Source organism: Podarcis bocagei (genome assembly GCF_964188305.1).
Source record: "Podarcis bocagei genome assembly, chromosome: 11".
Classification (NCBI taxonomy): domain Eukaryota; kingdom Metazoa; phylum Chordata; class Lepidosauria; order Squamata; family Lacertidae; genus Podarcis; species Podarcis bocagei.
In genome coordinates this window covers 37061612-37081672 of record NC_138136.1, presented here as the reverse complement: position 1 = coordinate 37081672, position 20061 = coordinate 37061612, and the positions used below count along the sequence as shown (strand labels likewise).

Genomic DNA, 20061 nt, shown 5'->3' with positions numbered 1-20061 from the left:
CCTTTAATCTGTGAATCTGTTGTCCTAGGGAAGATACAATGACCATTCTTCATGACTGTGCCCCTTCAGAAATACACATTGCATAAAATAAGTTTGGAAGGCAAAATTCTTCCTGGACATCTGTTAGAGTGTATATTCTGAACTATATTAAATGATTCTGATTTGACTATCATGAACCTCAACAACTACAACAACAGAATGCAAGACCTGTGCTGCTTCACGTTCCCTCCCTTATTGTTCCTTTCAACCGCTTGTCTTTTGTGTCTATCTGCTTTAAGTTTATAACCACTTTTAACTATTAACTTTTATCCCTCTCCTCTTTAAGTCTTATGTGCTTTATTTTATTTGCATGTTTGTATCTTATGCTGGTCTGCTACCAGTTTGTTTTTTACTATTATGAACTAATTTGTTTTTCAGATTAAAAAACTTGTATACGTATACCTGATGCGCTATGCAGAGGAGCAGCAGGACCTGGCATTGCTATCAATTAGCACCTTTCAGCGTGCTCTGAAAGTGAGTAAATGTCTAGTTAGCAGTGTTTTCCTGGGAAGTTGTCTGTCATTACAAAGGTACACATAATTTTTATTGGGGAAAGCAAAAACTAACTAGCTAAGAATGAGTAGAGGAATATTTAACATGTCCTAGAACCTTATGGTGATGATGCTGGCCTACTTGGTATGGCTACTGTTATTAAACAGAGACTCCATTTGGGGGATCAGCTTTGCTTAGAAAATATTCTGGTTTTGCATATCAAGTATGCATTTGTTTAGTCATGTTAGTCACACACAAGCAGAAAGTTTGTGAATTTTGTAAAGACTGCTTTCCCTCATTCCTAATTTAAAAGATAATCAGTTTATGTAGCAGAGATGAAGTTCTTCAACTCTGATGTGTCATTTACATGCTGTCAGGGAACTGACATCGGAGCGAGAGGTGAAGGGTAGGCTCCCAGATGATGCTGGCGAAGGACCCAGCAGCAGGGGGAGAAACAGCTCAGTAGAGGGGGAAGCCAATCAGCGCAACACCAGGGATAAAGGGGGGCAGACGGGGGAATTGGAGAGAGGGCTCCAGGACTCTTCACTGGACATCAGTGAGGAGAGCCCAGGTCCTCCGCTACCCATGCCTTCCCTGCGCAGAAGACTCCCGCGCAGTGAGAGGAGGAGGAGACTGGGTGTCAAACAACTTTTATGTTGGAAGAGGTTCAAGAAACGCCCACTGACGGATTCTGCCAGTGACTGAGGCAGCCACGATGAGAAGGGGCTGTGCAGTCAGAAAGGTTTAACAAGGCAAATTAACCGAGAAAGGCACCAGTTTACGCACGAGTAACTCATACCGATTACACATGCCTTTCCCAATAATGGGCTCAGAACCATGGGGATGTGGAAATGAAATCTTGCTACTGCAGTGAGATGTTTTAGGTTTAAAAAGGTAGGATCAGAAGCACATGTTTGACTGATTCTGTTCTGATTTGGGGGCAGCTTAGAAATTATGCAGTCAGTGCCTGAACATTTTTAAGCCTTGCTTGGTATTGACATTCAAGCTAAGCAATCCTTAGTTTATATATATATATATATATATATATATATATATATATATATATATATATATATATATATATTAGTTTTTCACAATTTTTATAAACACAAACATAACACAATACAAAACAAACAAACACATAAACAAACATGTATAATTTCATATCCTTTTTTCTTAAACCTTACTTCACCGACTTCCCCATACCTCCCCTTTCTGCATCCCAATTCCCAAATTTATTTCCACAAATCCTACCCCTTGTTTTTATCGAATTTTCCCTTATTTTTTTCCCTTTTACTTAACCTTTTACAGCTGTAATCCCCTTTTGTCTAAAACTTCAACATTTTAACATTCATTAATTTTACAATATTTCTTAAGATAAATTCTAAATTTCTTCCAATCTTCATCCGCCGTCTCTTTCCCCTGGTCACGGATTCTGCCAGTCATTTCAGCCAGTCCCATGTAGTCTATCACCTTCATCTGCCATTCTTCCAGAGTGGGTAGATCTTGTGTCTTCCAATACTTTGCGATGAGTATTCTTGCTGCTGTTGTAGCTTACATAAAAAAATTCTGTCTTTCTTTAACACCAATTGGCCGACAATGCGCAAGAGAAAGGCCTCTGGTTTCTTAGGGAAAGTACATTTAAGTACCTTTTTCATTTCATTATATATCATTTCCCAAAAAGCCTTAATCTTCGGGCACGTCCACCAAAGGTGGTAGAAAGTACCTTCAGTTTCTTTACATTTCCAACACTTATTATCAGGCAGCAATCCTTAGTTTTGATGTTTTACGCTACTTTGGCTGTCGCTTCTCTTTATTTTATCAGAATACTGTCTAAAAGCATACCAGATTTGCATCCACGTTTTATAAAGATCCTGCCTTCATCACTTGGTAACATGCCTTTCTTGAAAAGGGCTTCATGCCCAGATGAGAAAAGGGAAATGTAAACCTTGGCTGCTACAGACATGGCTGTCTCAGGCTTTAGAGCAGTTTTCCCCATAATTTGGGTTTGGATTTTGGGGTGAGCTCAGGTGCTTTTAACAACTTTGGTGGTGTTAAGAGTATGGAGAAATATTTCTTACATGTAGACTTGAGTAGTGTACAGGCTTGAACTGTGTATGAGTCCTGTGCAAACAGCAGGGAATCTAAAGAGAGAGACAAAATGTTACAATATTTACAATACAATGTTACTCCTAGATCCTTTAAATACAGTAACAAGCAATTTAACTATCATCATAAAGCAAAATCAAGATTTTAAATTTAATTATGAGGTATTTCCCTGGGTTGACAAAGTAACATTGTTGCAATACAGTATAACATTTGATATATCTCTTGCAGTTTTCCCTCTTTCTATGGACTACTTTGGTCCTGGGCAAATGATTCTCTTAATCTTGGTGTTTTCATTTGGAAAACAGACAATGACTTGCCTGCAGAATTATTGTTTACAATAGTAGCAATAAATGGAAGGCACTCTTTTGTACTGGAGACTATTTTGACTAAGTGTTGAATTATAACTAAGAACTTAAAATGACATTTAAAAAATAGTCTCCAGTACAAAAGAGCATATGCTTGAATTTATCTAATGACTATTGGTATTTTATTTTTATTTTAGGATCCCAATCAGTTAATCCGTGCAAGTGCTTTGAGAGTTCTATCCAGCATCAGAGTGCCAATTATTGTTCCGATTATGATGCTTGCTATCAAAGAAGCATCAGCTGATTTATCACCCTACGTTAGAAAAAATGCCGCCCATGCAATCCAAAAGCTTTACAGGTATGTTCTCTAGCCATAAATATGGAAGATAGGTATTTAGTGCTCAGTAGAGTGTGTTATAATGAAGTTTAGCTACAGCTTTTGATAACTGCTTCCTGCTAATGGGCATAAAATGAGCAAGACAACTTTGACTAAAGGTTCTGAATTAACAGAGTGAAGACCAGTCAGTGCTGTATATTTGCAGCACTTATCAAAGTTATTTCATTAGTCAGATAAACTCCTGCCATTAATTGTTTGATTTCATTTTGCATACATTTTTTGTTGTATTTAAAATAATTTTTAGACTGCTTTCCATCAAAAAATCCTTAAAGCGTTTCACAACCGTAAATAGAAGATCCATGAAAGAACCTAGTACAGCACTAAACACCGTTAAAACATAGTCTGTTGAGCAAAACAAAGAAATGAAGCCTACAGCTTGACCGGATATTCTTAATAGAACTTTAAATATTTTATTTCCATGGGCAGGGTTGAAAGGATGGTGTGCAGGACTTGCAGCCCATTCATTAAGAAGTAGCTTGAATAAGCCTTGGTGAAATTCATAATTCCACTCTTAAAATGAGAGAATCTGAATTCTTTTTGTTCACTTTTTAGTCTTGATCCTGAGCAAAAAGAACTGTTAATTGAAGTGATAGAGAAACTTCTGAAAGACAAGAGCACTGTAAGTAATACAGATTCAGCTTCTTTGTAATGCAATCAAAACTCTTCTTTTCACCTGTAACTTTATGGTACTTTAAACTTTAATCTGAACAGGGTAGAATGACTAGACAGGCAGAAGACACAATTTGGCACTGTGGGTGGAGAAACATGTTACCAGTGCCTTACTTATTTTTTTGGTTTATATTACAGTCCTTTCTGAAAGGACTGAGGCCAAGAAGAGACATTTTAAGATCAATTCTTATGTAAATAAACCCATAAAAACTCAGTCATTAAGTTTCTTCTTCCTTTCCCCCTGTGTAGCTGTTTGAGTGTGAATGCTGGAAACCAGTTCTAGAAGCAACAGCATCTTTTGAAAGATGTCCAGGTAGCTACTGAGAAGGCTACTGTATTCAGATTAGTTCCTTAGCAGATTTGGCCTTTATAGACCACACATAACACCATGATATGCAGTCTGGTATGGAGAGCATCTTCATTGTTAATGCGTGCCATGATTATTGACATGTGTGAGTCAGAAGAAAAATGGCATCCTCTTACAGTTTTAGGGAAAACACTCTGGCCACTGTTTCACTGTGATCCAAATTGTCATATGAGTCCCTAGGATGATCCAAGGTTGAATGTTGGGAAAGTAACAAGTTGCCATTCTATGGACTTTGTTATATTTTGGCTCCCTGGAATCTTGAATAGAAACAAAATGGTTTTCTTTCATCCTTAGACACAAAATGTTAAAGTTGTGGAGTAAGGATGACAATCTCACCGCTATTTTATAGCAGATTCTTAGTTCACTGGTGTTCAAAGGGCTTTTAAGGTCTCCAGCTGTGGGTGTAAATACAGCTTTCTTTTGAAGCAAATTGAGTGCCCGTGTGCCCTGTGAAGGCTAGATAGGATTATCTGTAGCAGCTGACTCTTGGGAGGTCAAATAATTTGCTTGTTAAAAATGAGCTGAAGAATTGGTGATGGCTTTGTGATGAGATTACTGATGTGTTCTAAACTAGAATATTACCTTTGGGAAAATGGAACAAAGTAAGGTGCATTCTTTTAACATATTTAACAGATATGCTAGAAGTAATGTGTGGCGTTCAGATTACAGATGTAAGGGTAACCTAGTATTTTCCAAAGTTATTGATTCAATGTTGATAAAAAGCTTTACTGCTGTGGTGGGAAAATAACTTGAGTTTGTGCAGATGCTGTATTGTGATAGATCTATTATCCAGCTATTAGAAGATAAATGACTGATCTTTACCAGCTTCCATGCTTCCAGAAAATTGAAATAAGAAGGGGAATATCATTTGGGCTGTATGATTAGGGCAGGTGGGATGGCCATTAATTTAAGAGAAGGAAATGTTGGCAGCATAGGCCAACTTGCACCATATTATCAATCAAACCTCGATACACTTCTTGTGATGACCCAGCACTCTCAGGTTTTTGCAACGTTAATTAGAATTCATGACAAAATAGATGCAAGGAAACATTTTGTACCCTTCATAATTTTATAGAAAATTTATTGTTATTAGAGGAACCATTTGCTTAGTGTGATTTTTTTCATTACCAGCTTGTCAACTAGCATAGATAATCTGGAGAAAATATGAACTCCATAGATTGGGTGTCACTTTTGTTGATGGTTCATGTAGTTTACCTTGGAGCGCAGCTAATGGCTGAAGTTCATAGCAACAGCACAGAAAAACGTGGCAACCAGTGAAAGACAAATGAACCATGTTTATTGCTTTAATATAAAAAATACATAAATGGAAAGCTGTATTTGAATTTGTTGAGCTCATTGGTAGTTTTGTAGGTATGATTTATTTTTTCTTGCACAAAAAAAACTATTTAATTTTCATCTCAGTATGTCTGTCACTGTAAACTGTTTTTTTGTTTTGTTTTGTTTTTTGTTTTGATTGAATCATTTTGTTTTAATTCAATGTTTTATGGGATATTGAACATTTAATAAACTAAGATCATCAGCTGTTTCCCAAATATTTAGATAGGTCCCAGCATAGTGGAAATATGCTTTGAGGTGTGCTGTTGTCTAAAAACATGTAGAATCAAGATCAATTCAAATTATAGCTTGAATTGGAAAGAACTTACTGTTAATCATTTATGTTTAGCGCAGAACATGTTTGTAAATTCTGGCGTGGAGGGTGGAATGGAGTGTTATATGATGGAGTTGTTACAAATAAGTTAATATTCATATCTCTATCTTTTCATAAATACAATGAACTTTTTAAAGTGGATGCTGAAGATTCTTACTCCTTGTGAAAGACCTGCCATTCTAAATACACAAATTGATTTTGCCCCACCTCTGTGTTTACTGAATTTGCACACCCTCTTTCAAGGTGTAGAAAGAACAGTGCCTTAGTTTACTATTAGTAGTCTTGGAAATGTCAGTTTCTGCCTAACTGGTAATTAGCTAGCCAAAAGGCAACATTCTGAGCTTTCTGTGTGTAGCCTTAATTTTAGGGTAATATGAAATTTAAATTGAATATTGGCAAATGAGGAGTACCTATTCTTCATTTCGCTCCCCTTAAAACTCTTGTGGAGAAGTAGCACCTGTAGCTACAATGATTACGAATTTTTATGTTTAGCTAAATAATTGCAGGTTTATAGGTTGTTTGTGGGATCTTGGTGTATGTATGTGTTTAGATAATGTAAATAGGGGGAATGGACAGAAAGAATTCTTTTTTATATATGCAACATTTAAGGTTTGTTAAGTGCAATATTTTTATTTTATATGAAAGCTTGCATACTTTCATATGTAGTCAGGTAATCTTGATAATATTAATTAATGGCAGTGTTAACTAATGTAAATAGTTGTAAAAACTGTAGAAAGAAAAAGATTGTAAATGTCAACAATGAGACATTTTTCTCCTACAAGTGATGTGATATAGAAAATAAATGTAAGTATAATGCATTTTCTTTAGTCCTTTACAAATAATCAATTCCCTTTTTTATGGAATGAGTTGTATACATGCTGGGACCAGCAGGTACCAGTACATAGCAGGGCTGGAGACAATAAATGCAACGTCACGTTTATAGTTATTGGTAATTTGTGAAATCCCCACAGGACTTGGAACTTGTTTAGCATAATAGCAAGACTATATTCTGAGCTGTTTTCTTTCAGTTGTAATCGTAGGTGCATACTAATAAACCAAATGTCAACCAAAAAATAGGGGAAAACTCTAACAAGTGAATATCGTTGTATTTAATATTTTTCCAAAAGTGCCATTTCAATAAATTGTACTTCTATTTAATTGCTTACTTTAAATCATTGGGGAAATTTTAGAGGTTGAAATGCAGATCCCCAGTGCTCTGCTAGAAGGTGACATTAATTTTCTTACAGAAAGCGGCTTCACATGCATGCTTAACTGCATACATATCAGTTGCTTCATACAGAAGCCTGATCATAGTAGCTATTTTGCATAGCATGTGGTGGAAACAAAACAAAATTTTATTAAAGCAGTTGCTGGAGGGGTGGGAAGAGATAATAGGCAATACACAGTGACAAGTGGTTATGTCATATTTGCAACTGATAGCTGACAGGGCAATGAGATGCATTATTTTCAGTACTACTTGTATTTTTGCTAACTCTTGTACAAGCAACAATTGGTAGATAAAAAAATCAAAAGGTTCAAAATGGTTTTTTAAGGCTGTCTGAAATAAAGTGGCACACTGCTTATCATTCAGGAAGGTAATCTCATTAATCTTTGAACAATCTTAGGGTGTAATATAATTTTGTGACAGAGGAACGTGAGAGCGTATGTGGCTAATATGTACCTTTTGTACTACATATTATTATAGGGGACAGATAAAGTTTGAATTTGTTGTATATGTTTTAAGAGGATGGCACAGTAAATATTCATTTTTTGCCATCCGTGGCATATGATCTCTTGCTTTCTCTGGTATATATAGACAATACTGTAGTCTGCAAACACTAGTGTGGATATAAGTACTCATTTATGGCTGAACATTTAATAATTTTTTTATATGGACAAAGACTTATGGGTCCTTCAGTGATCCCACTCCAAAATTTGTTTTGATTTTAAGCATCACTGTGAGAGTCTGAGGTAGATAACACTTTTAACATGCACTACTCAAACCATCATAACTAACTGGCTAGTATATTTCAAATTTAAAAGCACATCATGCATTAAAAGTACATTAAACAAGGCAACTAAAACCTAAACAAAACATGTTGGGTTTAAAGGAAATGAAAAGAAAGTTTTCAGGTACCCAATCCATGCACGTTTTACTTGGGAGGAAGCCCCATTGAACTTGGTTGGGATTTACTTCTGAGTAACAGTGGCGATTTTAATCTGAAATCTTAGGCATGGTACAGTGCCCAGAGCTCAAAAACTGCTTGCATTTGTGAAATTCCCTGTCGCAAAATGCTCCTAGAGCAATGGGAGTTTCAAACACTGTGTGAAAGAATTGAAGAATGAAGAGCCCTCAAATATTCCATAGTACCTTCCTACAATGTATTTTACTCCTGGTACTATGTGTTGTCTTCAGGTTTCAGATTCAGTGCTGTTATTTAGAAGCGATATTAACAAGTGGACACCCCTATACCTACTACATCCATCAACTGAACTACACCTTATCTAACTGAACAAGATAGCTGATGGGCTTGCTCTTAAGCTCATATTAAAGCTACAGTAACATATATCATCATGAGCTGTGTGTGCTAAGGGGGCTGTACAATGAGAGAGTGAATAAGGCATGGAAATGGGAGTGATCTGTGTGCAAGGGAGAGTTGAAGAAGTAAGGAGAAGGGTGGAGAGGAAAAGGAGGTGAAAGTGAAAATGGGGGGTGCAAAGGGAGTTCCAAAAAAGGAGGGAATGGGGTTGAAGATGAAAGTAGGGGCATGAAAGGGTCTGAAGAAAAGGAGGGGGAGACGGCTCCATAATTGGGAGGAGGAAGATGCAAGGGGTTACCATGGGGTTGGTTTGCATGTAATGGGGTTGCACAAAAGAAAGAAGGAGGTGGTGTGGGAATGGGGATGAAGGTGAAAAGAGGTGCAAAGCAGGACTGCAGAATAAAAGAAAGAAGTGGCTTCAGAAATAGGGTTCAGAATCTTAAAAGCAAACTTAGTAGTTACATGAGGTGGGAAGGAGAAGCTCGAGGGGGTTAATATGGGAGGAATGGCAGCGGGGTTGGTGAGCAGAGCGAGCAGGGGCATAGACCCAGTTATATGTATATAATCTTAAATGAATAAATCACACATCTGCCTGAAGAGTGGTTCTCTATGGCTGAGTTCTTCTGGATTGACAAGTGCTCTTCCCACCTTTAAGTGCTTTTTGCCAATGAATAAAGTCATATCAATGACGGACAATTAAGAAAGCAGATGTAGCCAATTAGATAAAGTGGCACATCCACTGTCTGGAGAGCATTTCCACAAGATAGGAAATAAAATGAAATAAAGCCAACATAGCAGCTGCATTTCTCACAAACTTGCTGAGTAGTCTTAACCTACACACCCTTTCCTAAAGCTTGTCGTTCAAACTTATTGTAAGTCCATTGGAGTTACTGATTCTTATATGCTTGATTCTTGTTCTCTAGCTTGTAGCAGGAAGTGTTGTGATGGCATTTGAAGAAGTCTGTCCAGACAGAATAGATCTGATTCACAAGAACTACAGAAAACTCTGTAATCTGTTGGTGGATGTGGAGGAATGGGGACAAGTTGTCATCATCCACATGCTGACTCGATACGCACGCATGCAGTTTGTCAGCCCTTGGAAAGAGGTAAGTAACTTTTAAAAAGTTGCTTTGAATACTTCTAGCTTGTTAGGAGCAGGCTTAGTAACAAACACTTTCAGGAATAGCTCTCAGATGGCCAGTACAACTGATCCAACAGTTTGCTTATTAGCATTGTTAATGATTTGTCACGCATCAAGACCATCAGACAATGAGTATCAAAAGGAATAAACTTATCATTATTTTGTAGATTTCTGAGAGAAAGCATTTTTGTGGGGAATGAGCAGTCAACTCCTCTCCACATCAGCTAGTGATTGGATCTTCTAAATGAAGTCTTAGTCATTGTATTTCTGGAAATACACTTGCAATGCCACACTTTCTGACACTTTACAGTCAAGCAGATAGATTGATCTTGAAGATTAGTGTAGTCTTGTAACTTGGCTCACAAAAGTTACTACCTTGCAGGAAAAAAGTAGAAAAAAAACATTATATCAAGCAGGTTTGCTGGAGAAGGACAGATCTATCTCTGTTTTGTACTAGTTGTGGACAAACAGATCCTTCTTTCCTCATGCGTAGCACAGTGAGAAAGTGGGTTGGTAGAGAAGGAATGAAATTATATTCTCCTTTTCTGCCAGCCCACTCATCTGCATGGAATTCTTTGTCACCTATTACTACCAGGCGATTTGTTAAATACAAGGCTTACTAATGGATTATTGATCATATTGGATTGTTTGTCAGATTGAGTTGTACTGGCTTCCTGCATTTTAAAACTGGTGAGAGCATTTTGATTTACCATCATTCTATTACTGCTCTCATCCCGTCATAAGTTGTATTTCCTACACTTATACAGTGGTACCTTGGGTTACATACACTTCAGGTCACAGACTCCACTAACCCAGAAATAGTACCTCGGATTAAGAACTTTGCTTCAGGATGAGAACAGAAATCATGTGGTAGCGGCGTGGCAACAGCGGGAGGCCCCATTAACTAAAGTAGTGCTTCAGGTTAAGAACAGACCTATGGAATGAATTATGTACTTAACCTGAGGTACCACTGTATGTTAAATTCCATCCCCTAGTAATACTTGCAGTACTACAAGATAATGTTATGTGTGTTACTGTTTTTTGTGTTGACATGTGTGGTATTTTATCTTCTGCATATATTGTTTGAAAGGCTTCTTCTAAGCATCACATGTCCTTGCCTACATGTTGTGTGCAGACACTTGGATTGGGTTTTTCCATTGCTTTATCCCCAAGGTTGACAGGAGGTTATACAGTGTTTTAGGAATGTAATTGTATGCTGTGCAACACCATGATATTTTCCCCCCTTAATGTTGGCAGAATAGAACTTTTGCGCATGCGCGCACACACACCACACACACACAATGTAAGGTGTAGTCATCGTCTGCCATATTGGTGGTCACACAAGTAGGCATGCCCAGGGAGAGGGGAGGGAATGTGCACTGCTGTCCCCTCTGTAAAACACATCTGCAGCAAGGCATAATGGAGCAGGGGAGGCTCTTCACACAGCAGTTTAGCAAGCCACTCTGTGAAGCACCTCCCCCAAATTTTTAAAAGGAGAGTTGGTGAGCATGGGGGAGGCATAAATGGAGTGTGTTTGGTCATGTGGGGGGAAAGGTCTGTTGGCAAGGAGGTAGGTGGGGTTGGTGGGTGGAGCAAGCAGTGGTGGCAGCCCCTAGTGTGTATATGATTCAATGGATGATGGATTAATGCTTAGCTTTTTGACTTGTTTCATATAGGCAAGAATAAATGACACTTTTATCTGATTGGGTTTGTGCATTCATACTGTAATATTTCCTCATAATTCCCCTTGATCATTCTGGGTACTCTTTTCTGAACCTTTTCTAGTTCTACAATATTCTTTTTTAGGCGCCGCAAGCAGAACTGCATATACTATTAAAAGATTACCAGAGATTAGTATAATGTTATGCTATTGACAGTTTTATTTTCAATCCCTTTCCTGATGAGTCCTAAAATAGATTTTTTTTACAGCTGTTGCACACTTTACATCTGTTGACATTTTTATTGCGATATTTACCACAGATATCTTTTTTTTTTTATATATAAAATTTTTATTGGGTTTTCCGCTTTTATAAAGACAATACAGACACAAAAATAACACAAGACACAAACATGTATAAATTCAGCAGATCCTCGTTTCATAACCTTGTTCCCTGACTTCCCCCCACCCCCCCTCGTGCATCCCAATTCCCAAGATTATATCAGCAAGTTGGTATTTCTCCTCTTAACCATCTTATTCATTTTATTACCTCTTTTCTAATAAAAAAAATGATTTTCCTAAGTTGGACTTAAGTTCTCTTCCATCGATTTTTCATTTTATCTTGATTAAAAGTCATATTAACCAAACCTGAAAGTCTTAAGAGTTTTTAAGAATCTCCTCTTCCCTCCCTCCCATCCCCGGTTTTTGTCCCTTCCCAATAAAAATCCAAAGTCAAGATTCTCAGCCTGGGTTCCTCACGTCCGAGGCTTTCAAGTCTCTTTCAGTCCCTCTCCGCCGGTCTTGTTGGTAGTCCTTTATGTCAGTCGTCGAGTCTGGAAAAAGATCTTTCACCATCAAAGTATATTCTCTTCCCACAAGGAGATTTGAAAGCAACTGCTGGAGTATTTCCACAAAGCCTGTATCTTCAAAATCAAAGTCCAAACGGAGGCCCCAATCATATTTCTTTATTTTAAGTTCCTGTATTCCATATTGTCCCAGAACCTCCTCCTTCTTCTTCTGCGTCTTTCGCAGACTTGTGGTAGATATGTTCCCAGAGTCTCCTTGCTTGTGTTCCACAGATGTCAGCTTTTGGTTGTTGCTTCCCAAGGTTGCTTTCTCTTTTTCTTGTTTAGTCTCTTCCACCTCTGTAGACATTGTTTCCCATTCAGCTGTGGATTCTTTCTCATTCAAGTCCTCAATACAAACAGCAGAGTTGCCTGTTCCCAAGGTCATAGTCATAAGTTGTTTATTCATGGCCAAGCTCTGCTCTTGTAAGATTCCCACCAATTGAAACATCCTTTCGATTTCCACTAGTAACTTTCCATCCACAGCCATTGTATCCATTGTAGTTTCACAGAATTCCCCCTAGGGGGAATCTGGTTACTTATTAGTCTTTTCTCCAACAGTCCTTTAGCTTATTATTATTACTTTGTTTCCAACAATTTTGGCTCAATTATAACTCGTCTTAATCCAGAGGGATCTTAGATAGCGATTTTTCCACTTTAAACTGCCCGTTTGGCAGCTTTGACAGCTGTCAAACTCCGCAGCTCTTACACAGGCACAAAGGCAGGACGTTCCCGAGCCCGGGAGGGGGGGTTGTTTAAAACAAAAATAGGGTCTCCAAAACTCCTCTCTCCAGCACAAAATTTCCTTTAGCTAAATCTTGAAAGTTAGTGTCCTTTTTAACTCACCCCACCAAGGGTAGGCTCTCCAGCTTAGCTCTTATGTCGTTGCTTAGATCGTCTGCAAGGGGAGGGGTGCGGACTTCCTTTTAGCACACACCCCGGTCGTCTCCAATTCAGGGTAAAATTTTTAAAGTCCCAATCCGTCTTACTCACGGGTAATTCTTTCAGTCCAGATTTTCAAGGAAGGAAGTCAGCGCTCTCTGGTCATGGCTCGCGGCTTCGCTCCACCGAGGTAGCGGTCGACTCTCAGTGCCACGCCACCCCCGTATCCTCTCCGCAGCCTTTAAAAAGGCTCTTCGTGGATCAGGGGGGGCGCTTAAGGCACCCGCCGAGTCTTCAGTCCGCAGGCTTCCGCGCCTGCGGTTTTTAAGGGTCCCCGCGTCGCCGGCGCGGCAAAGACCCGTCCTCGGTAGAGCCGATTCCCTCCGCAACTCGGAGGGAATCCGCCATTTCCAGATCGCGTCAACCCGGAAGTCCTCGATATTTACCACAGATATCTTTTCTGGTCACTCATTGCCAGTTTAGAGCCCATTAGAGTACAGTGGTACCTCTGGTTATGTACTTAATTCGTTCCGGAGGTCCGTTCTTAACCTGAAACTGTTCTTAACCTGAAGCACCACTTTAGCTAATGGGACCTCCCACTGCCGCCGTGGCACTGGTGCACTATTTCTGTTCTCATCCTGAAGCAAAGTTCTTAACCCGAGGTACTATTTCTGGGTTAGCGGAGTCTGTAACCTGAAGCGTATGTAACCCAAGGTACCACTGTATATAAGTTTCAGCCAGCATATACAAGCCATTTTCTGGAGACTATATCAGCGTCTCACTGGGATCAATTAATGCTATACACCCATCTTCATTTTGGGGATGTCCTTGAAGAATGGGTTATCCAGTTAATTGAAGTTGTAGCTTCCTTTGCTGACTCGAAGGCTGTGTGTGGCTGTATTCATGATAAACAGGTTCAGCAGTGATGAGATTGGTGCAATCCTGAAGTCTTTCTTCCCATTTGTCATTCCCCTTCCTATGTACATAGTACTTTTTCACAAAATTATGATATGTAGTGCAAATAGCTTCATGACCTGGATTGATCAAAGTCAGTCTAGTCAGAACAGAAAAGACAATGCTGCTTCCAGTTACATGTGAAACAAGATGTTTAACCTGCACACTAACATTTCAGTCACCTTGCTGCATTCTATAATTTTTTTATCATTCTGTTTTTATTTGATAAGCAAATAATGCAGTAGATTAGATTTTCATAATGTTCGTAGCTGCCATCAGCATTGCCCATCACTGGTTACTGATTCGATAGGACTTGCAGTGAAATAAAATAATTCATGTTTGTTGTTTCAGCCACTTTTTAAAATTTTCAGCTGTGAAGGAATTTTAGATGAATTGCCACAACAGCATTTCATATCTTACCTCAAACCTTCATAATAGTTGCAACAAATGAAGTTGTATTTTTGTTGCTATTGGAAAATTTATTGTAGTTATCTCACTTTTCATTCAAATCCTTGTTTCTTTCTGTACCATTCTTGTGGGCATGGGCACATTTTTTGCTTTTGCTGCCACAAGGATGACAAGGTATTGCAGTTTTTAAGAACAGGCAATATCACTAGCTGCTCACTCGTAAATGCTGCCTGATAGAGGCCCAGCACAACTGCAGTGTGTCCAAGCTCATAAATGTTGTGGTTTACATGCTGCTTTTCCTTTAGTGTTGTATTCATTACCACTGCACTGGTGGTAGCCCAGATTAGTACCAGTCCATATGTAATACTACAACACAGTTAAAACTGACAAAGAAAGAGGATTGTGTTTGTAAACCTGGGAGCCACTCTGTCTCTTAACCATGATTAAGAGATTGGCAGTATTATGTCTGCACAGGGCAAGAAAGTTCAGAAACCAGATTGGTTTCTTGCTAATTTAATTGCTAAAATAGAAGGAGAACCTCTTTGAAATCAGCAGGTCTCCATGCTTTTTTCAATAGGTTCTTAAATAAACACATAACAAGGTTTCTTGTGTAGTAGAACAGATTTTTAATTTAGTTTATTTGCATCATTATAGATCAGTATTTAGACTGTTTATATGTAAATGTATGATTTGAGGAACAATTAACTGTTGACAAAGTATATTGCAGTCATATCAATTGCAGTGCATTTTCCATAATTTTTCTAACTGACATCTTTGATAAATAGTGGTTGCCAAGTCAAAACCGATTATACAGTGCACTAGGAATTCATGGTGCTGTCAGGGAGAAGACCGATTGACTTTAAATTTACATATTAATGAGAAGATTTGTTAAGGGGGTGCTTGACTATAGAAAATAACAGCATATTTATAGGGCACGACATTTTATAAATAAAGCTGATGCAGGAAAATGGAAATTAAACCTTTCAGATTAATACATTCAAGAATGTTAAAATGCATATTTGCATTTTTATTTTATGAATTTACCTTCTTTTTCAGAGCAGTATATTTCCTCCTCCCCAAGTTAAATGTTCTGCTCTTGCAGGATTAGTAATTTTGAATTATTTTGTGTGCCTCATCAGGTAAAGGGACCCACCAATAAACATAGAGGAAGATCATAGTTTATGGTGTATTAATTTTGGTACAAGCCGTATTATCTTCATTCTTACAAAAGAATAAAGATTCATATACCTATTAGGATATTGTGATAGTACAGTAGTGCTAGTCATACTGATATAAGACTTAAAATATTTAGTGTGTAAACACTCTAGCTTTTATTTCATAAAAATGAGTATCTTGAAAGCATGTCTTTCAAGTTCACCAATTCATTAGCTGTTGATTTTAAAATGTGCGTTCCAAGCTTAATTACATAGAATCATAGCGGTTGGGATAATTGTTGGGATAAGAATTCAGAACTTGCCTAGCAACTTTGCCTTCAGTAGGTAACAAAAAAGGTGATAAAGTAACTACATCTAGCACTGTGTGTTAAATTTTACTCATGAATTCAGCCATTGCAGTGATTATACAGACCTCTGGCCCATTGCTGAGTATTTCCCGAGTGAAGATACAGCTGATAAAATCACAAGTGCCCTGTTTTCCCTAATAACAGTCCTAAACTCTGAGGTTGCTGTTCTGTACCCATTTACCTGGTAGAAAGCCCCATTAAGCACAAAGAGACTTCTGAAATAGACATGTACCATATTTTTCGCCCCATAGGACGCACCTAGGTTTTTTTTGGGGGGGGGAATACAGATGAAAAAAAATATTTCCCTCCTAGACGCGGGGCTGGCGCGGGGGAAGCCCAAGCTTCCCCAGCCCCCAGAACAGCCTGCTATCCGCAATCCTAGGGAACCCGGCGGAAGTCGCGCCGGTCTCCCTAGGGTTGCACAGAGCTGCGCGAAGCCCGGGGCTGCAGGCAGCTCTGCGCAGTGATCGCGAGCCCAGCGCGACTTCGCACCGGGCTCCGGAGGGCTGCGCAGAGCTGCGCGAAGCCCAGGGCTGCAGGCAGCGATCGGGAGCCGGGCTCGATTTCGTGCCGGGCTCCGGAGGGCTGCGCAGAGCTGCGCGAAGCCCAGGGCTGCAGGCAGCTCTGCGCAGTGATCGGGAGCCCGGTGCAACTCCGCGCCGGGCTCCCGAGGGCTCCGCAGAGCTTCCTGAAGCCTGCATTTGCCCCATAGGACGCACACACATTTCCCCTTTCATTTTTGGAGGGGGAAAAGTGCGTCCTATAGGGCGAAAAATACGGTATATCATTGGACTGTAAGTTAACAATACAGTGAATTCTTAGTGAGTGCCTGGCTTTGGATGCTTCACAGCAGGAAACATGCCTAAGCATCTTTGCAAAGTTTTCACATTTTGCATTTACCATTTGTGAAGGGGATTCTTTAACTTCCACCTGCACTTATTGTATAGTAGTATTTTCAGAAAATACCTTCTGGGATCCAGAACCCCCAGGTCAGCTAAGTGCAGTGGTGGGGTGGCAATTGGAAGAGCTGGGTGAGCTGGAGCTGCTTGTTGCTGCTGCCAGTGCTGGGCCTGGTGGCAGGCTGGGCCTGACTCTGCAAGGTGCAGGGTGCAATTCACCCCAGCGCCTAGCAGATTACAGCCTTCGGATGTTGCCAAGGGGCGCAGGGCCCATCAGCAGCGATGGCACGGGGTGAAATCCACCCCAGCACCTCGCCGAGTGGGGTCATCTGGTGCTGCAAACTTGCTAACTTGTAAATAACTACTCAGACGAAACCTGCACTGAGTTCAGTGGGCCTTACTCCCAGGTAAAGGTGTGTGTTTTATCTAGTCAGCCAGGGCTCCTCCAGATGACAGTATCTTTTTGCACCAAGTCAGTGAGCACCACTTGTTTTTAAAATTGTCCCATTTATACCGAACTTACAGACTGTATCTGTAGGTTCCCCTTCTGGGTCGAATAACGGGTCAAATAAGTGTTGTTTACTTTTTATAATACTGTACATGGAAGATTGTTCTCCCTAGGAAGGTTCTGGACTCTCCTTCCTTGGAGGTTTCTAAGCAGAGGTTGGATGGTCATCTGCCGTTGATGATTTAGCAGAGTTTCCTACATTGCAGGGGGTTGCACTAGAAAAATGATTCTATGCTTTTCTGCTTCAACAATATTTCATTATGTTTCTATTATTTTATGTAATTGTATTTTGAATAAATTATAAAAATTATAAATAAAAATGTTCTATTTACAAACAAAACATTTAAATAGCTACTTTCTACCGGTAGAACAAGAGGGGGCATGGGCGTAGCCAGGATTTTAGTTAAAGAGGGCAGGCTTTTGTTGGGGGGGAGCTAGAACCTCAGATTTGTATTGATTTGTATTGATTATTACTCATGGGGGACAGCTGTTCCCCCGCCACCCTTGGATATGCCCATGGTGGGGCACAGGAAGGAAACAAGGTTGGAAGGGGGCCACGGTCAGAAAAAGGTTGGGAAATACTGGTCTATGGTGTTTCTGTCCCTAAATAGCTAATACCTAAGGAAAAAATGTGTACAACTTAAAAGCATGTGGAATACAGTGGTACCTCGCAAGACGAATGCCTCGCAAGACAAAAAACTCCGTAGACGAAAGGGTTTTTTGTTTTTTGAGCTGCTTCGCAAGACGATTTTCCCTATGGGCTTGCTTCGCAAGATGGAAATGTCTTGCAAGTTTGTTTCCTTTTTCTTAACACCGTTAATACAGTTGCGACTTGACCTCGAGGAGCAACTCATAGAACGCGGTGTGGTAGCCTTTTTTGAGGTTTTTAAAGACTTTGGTGATTTTTGGAGCTTTTCCAAAACTTTCCCGACACCGTGCTTCGCAAGACGACAAAAATCGCAAGACGACAAAACTCGTGGAACGAATTAATTTCATCTTGCGAGGCACCACTGTACTGTAAGAATGGCCCAGAGCAGCTAATGCCTAGTAATGCTGAGTCCTGCATTTTTACTAATTGTAGTTAGTGTTTACCCACAGTATATAAAGCTCTCCATTTCAAAGCCAGGATGACTAAAAAGAAGCTTAGGGCACCCTTTGTTCACCTATTCATTACACTCTTAAGTTTTAGATTCTACAGATATTTTTTGAGTTTTGAATAGAGTAACTTGGGCACAATAATTTTACAATCTTGTAGGTTTTAAGAAAACAACAGCAAACCATTACTCTCCAAATCTTTTGTCTCTGCAGTATGATATTTGAAAACATTGAAGTTAGTATATGCTTTTTATAACATGCCAAATAATCAGGCAGTTATTTTATGTGAACTCATAATGTCTCTTGATGGTCTCAGGGAAATGGGTGGTTAGGCGTATATGAAAGTATGGGTCTGTTTGGGGGAATAGATTTTGTACCCTGGAAGATTCACTGATTGATCTCTAAGGTTTCGTGCTGTATTTGATTTATGGTTCGCCTATTATTCTAGTATATAGACATTCTACTTATTGAGCTTTTGCTTGGTAAGCTGAATTACAGAGGCCCAGGCAGCCAATAGATGTTTTTTCTTCAGGCTCTGAGAAAGAAACAGTGTTTGCCAGGAATCTGTTGAGAAATTTGAGCTGTAGTTCAAATTCAAAATATGCTAAACAAAATTTAGAAGGTGACATACCATATTTATGTTTTAGATGCTACCTGAAAGTGAAAAGTAAAGCAATATGTATGTTTGTATGCGTTTTTCTCACCTTTGATAGGAGGGAATTCTGGAAGAGTATAGTGAGAAGAATTTCTATGGATCTGAAGAAGAGCAGAAAGAGAAAAATCAGGAAGCAAACAAGCCCTATTCTATGGACCCAGACCACCGATTGCTTATACGAAATACAAAGCCTTTGCTACAAAGCCGGAATGCTGCTGTAAGATTAACTTTCTTCATAAATGTCTTTGGGGGGTTTTAAAGCCAGGCTGTGTTTTTTAATTTAGCCATTGAAAATAGGCTGTACTGAGTACAATAGATATCCAAACATAACCATCGTGTAACGTGCAGGCCTACCTTGCCATGTATTGTGGCTTAGTATATTTTAAAGCTGGGGGGGGCGGTTAGACCTTGAAGCTAGCTTTTTTTCCTACACTTGTTTTTTCATCTGCTGAGAAAGCTGCTTATAATTCAGAGAAAATAATGTAATACCTGATGTCTTTGAATATGTTCTTTTGCTTCAAGGAACATAAGAAATTAAAAATTTCTGTATGCAAATACGTTTATACTATGTGAAAGAAAAGCGTAATTACCAGATGAAAGGAGGTGACTTGTCGTCATTTTTTCAGGTGGTGATGGCAATTGCACAACTTTATTGGCATGTAGCACCCAAATCTGAAGCTGGGATTGTTGCTAAATCATTAGTACGTTTACTTCGTAGTAACAGGTAAATCAAGCATACTTTTCTGCTGATTTTCACAGCAGTGGTTGGTAAAAAGTTATGAAAGGATAAACTGGTTTTCATTTGTATAACAGTAATTTAGGTATTCATTATTCATACATGAATTTGATCAATATTTACAAAATCTGAAACATGTTAATAGTATTTAATGAGCTCAATTTTATAAAGC

General features: G+C 39.1%; 1 protein-coding gene across 3 annotated transcripts in view; it reads left to right on the top strand.

Moving 5' to 3' along the window:
* Positions 1 to 20061, top strand: part of AP3B1 (adaptor related protein complex 3 subunit beta 1) — a 161606-nt gene that overhangs the window by 50181 nt on the left and 91364 nt on the right. For all 3 annotated transcript variants that reach the window (XM_081212701.1, XM_081212700.1, XM_081212702.1), the window contains exons 4-9: positions 418 to 513; positions 3143 to 3303; positions 3895 to 3961; positions 9511 to 9693; positions 19212 to 19370; positions 19780 to 19877. In XM_081212701.1, the coding sequence (XP_081068827.1) occupies positions 418 to 513; positions 3143 to 3303; positions 3895 to 3961; positions 9511 to 9693; positions 19212 to 19370; positions 19780 to 19877 (764 nt within the window). The remainder of the gene's footprint in view (positions 1 to 417; positions 514 to 3142; positions 3304 to 3894; positions 3962 to 9510; positions 9694 to 19211; positions 19371 to 19779; positions 19878 to 20061) is intronic.